Source organism: Amblyomma americanum, chromosome 5, assembly GCF_052857255.1.
Source record: "Amblyomma americanum isolate KBUSLIRL-KWMA chromosome 5, ASM5285725v1, whole genome shotgun sequence".
Classification (NCBI taxonomy): domain Eukaryota; kingdom Metazoa; phylum Arthropoda; class Arachnida; order Ixodida; family Ixodidae; genus Amblyomma; species Amblyomma americanum.
Genome location: NC_135501.1, coordinates 161753505 through 161755775, shown reverse-complemented (window position 1 = coordinate 161755775; position 2271 = coordinate 161753505). Strand labels below are relative to the sequence as shown.

At 54.3% G+C, this 2271-nt stretch overlaps 1 protein-coding gene across 1 annotated transcript; it reads right to left on the bottom strand.

Moving 5' to 3' along the window:
* Positions 1 to 273: 273 nt before the first annotated feature.
* Positions 274 to 2271, bottom strand: LOC144134297 (neprilysin-1-like). The gene has a single exon (XM_077667243.1). It carries the CDS (start codon positions 2269 to 2271, stop codon positions 274 to 276), a length of 1998 nt encoding a protein of 665 aa, XP_077523369.1.

Sequence of the window (2271 nt, the reverse complement as noted above, 5' to 3'; positions counted from 1 at the left end):
GTTGAGCGACTCAGTGCCGCCGCGCTAGCTGCTTCCACGAATAACACGCTTAAGTTTCCGTCGGAAGCTTCAATGTGTCAAGACTTCGCAGCGCTTTGACTTCATTTGAAATTAATTTGACACACAATACGCTAGAGGCACACTATACTGTGAAACAATAATTCCCTAAATGTCTCTCAAGCAAATGGGAAAACCACAATTTTAAAACAGACAGTTTCACTACGAAAACGCTATCATATAAAAATTAGAAAGCGCTAGGTCCCTAGCCGCGCCTTAGGGGTTCATGCGGCTGCCTGGGCGGCAGTTAAACGCGGACACAAAACTCGGCACTCCTTGAAGCACTCCGTTGCAGTCGTAGGCTTTGGATAGCCGAGTCTGGCTGTGGCAATAGCTGATGAAGAACAGCTTCTCCGGCGAAAATCCACGGCCGTTGTTAACGCTGCCGTTCCTAACCGTCACAAGGGCACGAAACGCTGGCAGGATGACGTGGCCACCAAGCTTCAAGCCGTGGACCGCGGTCAAGTTGTCGCCTATTACGGGACTGCCTTTGGTGGCAGCGATTTGACCCGTTACATTGTGAAAGTCGGGGTCACTTTCGAGGCCTTCTAACAAGGTTTTCGCAAACGCAGCACCGAGTCCACCGTAGTTGATAGCGTTGTCGCCATCAGGGTAGTAGAAGGGCGAATGAGCCACCAGCATTGACATAGTAACCGTGTTGAGCAGTGTGTCGTAGGTGAAGCTATCCTTGGAATTGCCATGCGGAAGTCGCTTGTCCTCAAAGTAGGCATCGCTCCCGACGAGCCGACCATTGGCTTGACGCTCCGAGATCCAGTAGTCCAGCATCGTTCTTGTACTCGTATACTCGAAGGAGTAGATCTTCCGGAGCCGACTGGTAGATCGGTACTCCGCCTTCGGCCACATGTTGATCTGCATCTCTTTCAGCTTACGCAGTAACGTTATCTTAGTATACGGCGGCAAATTCGATCTTTCGTACGTGGCTATCGCCGATTCCCTGACGTTGTCCAAGAGTTCGTTGATATTTTGTCGAACATGGTAAGGAAAGTTCAAGGCGATGTGGTTGGCGAGGACGATCAGCTTGAAAGAGCTTTCAACCTGAGTCTCGCAGAAAAGGGGACGAAGCAGGTTGGCCATCTCTGAAGTACCGTACTTTTGAACGAAAAAATGGTTGTCCGCGATCGGCGCGTAGACCTGAAGCATCCACCAGCCTAGATGGCTCAAGACGAGCGTGGGTTCATGGTCGGCGACGATATGGCGGACAACATCGATGCTACCTTTCCCCTTCACGATGATCTTGTCTTCTGGCTTAAAAGAATCGTTCGTCGGAAAGCTCTGCGCCATCAGCGATACCACTCTCTCTGTACGCTGGCCAAAGCCGCGAGCCAAGGAGTCCAACTCGAGGACTACGGGCCGCTTGTCCTTTTGGACCGCGGCAAGCTGGAAAACTACGTCTCGCGTGAAATTGAACACCTCGTCGCGGTTGACTGCTTTGGCGCTGGTTTTGTTCAGCATTTTTCCGTGATCCGCGAAGTACACCAGGTAGTTATCGACGTACTGACGCTCTGTGGCCTCGCTGTTCATGGACAGGTATTGGTTCCTCCAAAACTTGGCGTAGGCGCTCGGATAGACGTAGATAGCCTTCCGGCCGTCAAGAGGCCTACCCGGGAGCAGTCTAAGGTCGAACCAGAGTGGCATGTTCCACCGAACGCATAGGTTGAGGTGGGCCTCGAATGGGTCTACGTTTTGTGGTGGCATTTCGGGCCACGGTACGCTCAGGTTGTGCATCAGCTGCTTAAACACCCTGCGCGTTTCGTCGGCCTTCTCATCGATGCGGTTCTCGCACACATCGAAGGACGTGGCCACCAGGCTACCCAGGGGCGTGTAGGAATGGCGGTTTCGGATTTCGGCAGCCATTTTCTGCATCCAGAGGTACTTGACGTCCCACGCGTAATTCCAGTGCTGCTCCGGCAGGGTCCTTGGGTCGGCCACCCAGCTGGACGTCACGTATGCCTTGAAGTCGTGGCACGGGTCGACGCTCGTGTTGAGGGTGGCTCTGAGCAGCGCTTCGTATTTGACGCAGTCGGTGGTGTGGCACGAGAGGCTCACGGGATCGTCCGGGGCGCTCACGAGCGTCGTCGCGCGTCCTGCTATGGCGGAGAAATAGACGATAGCCGCGAACGTCCCGGCCACGAAGGCGGCGCACCCGAAGACGAGGCCGCACACCAAGCACCTCGGGCAAGGTGTGGGGGTCAT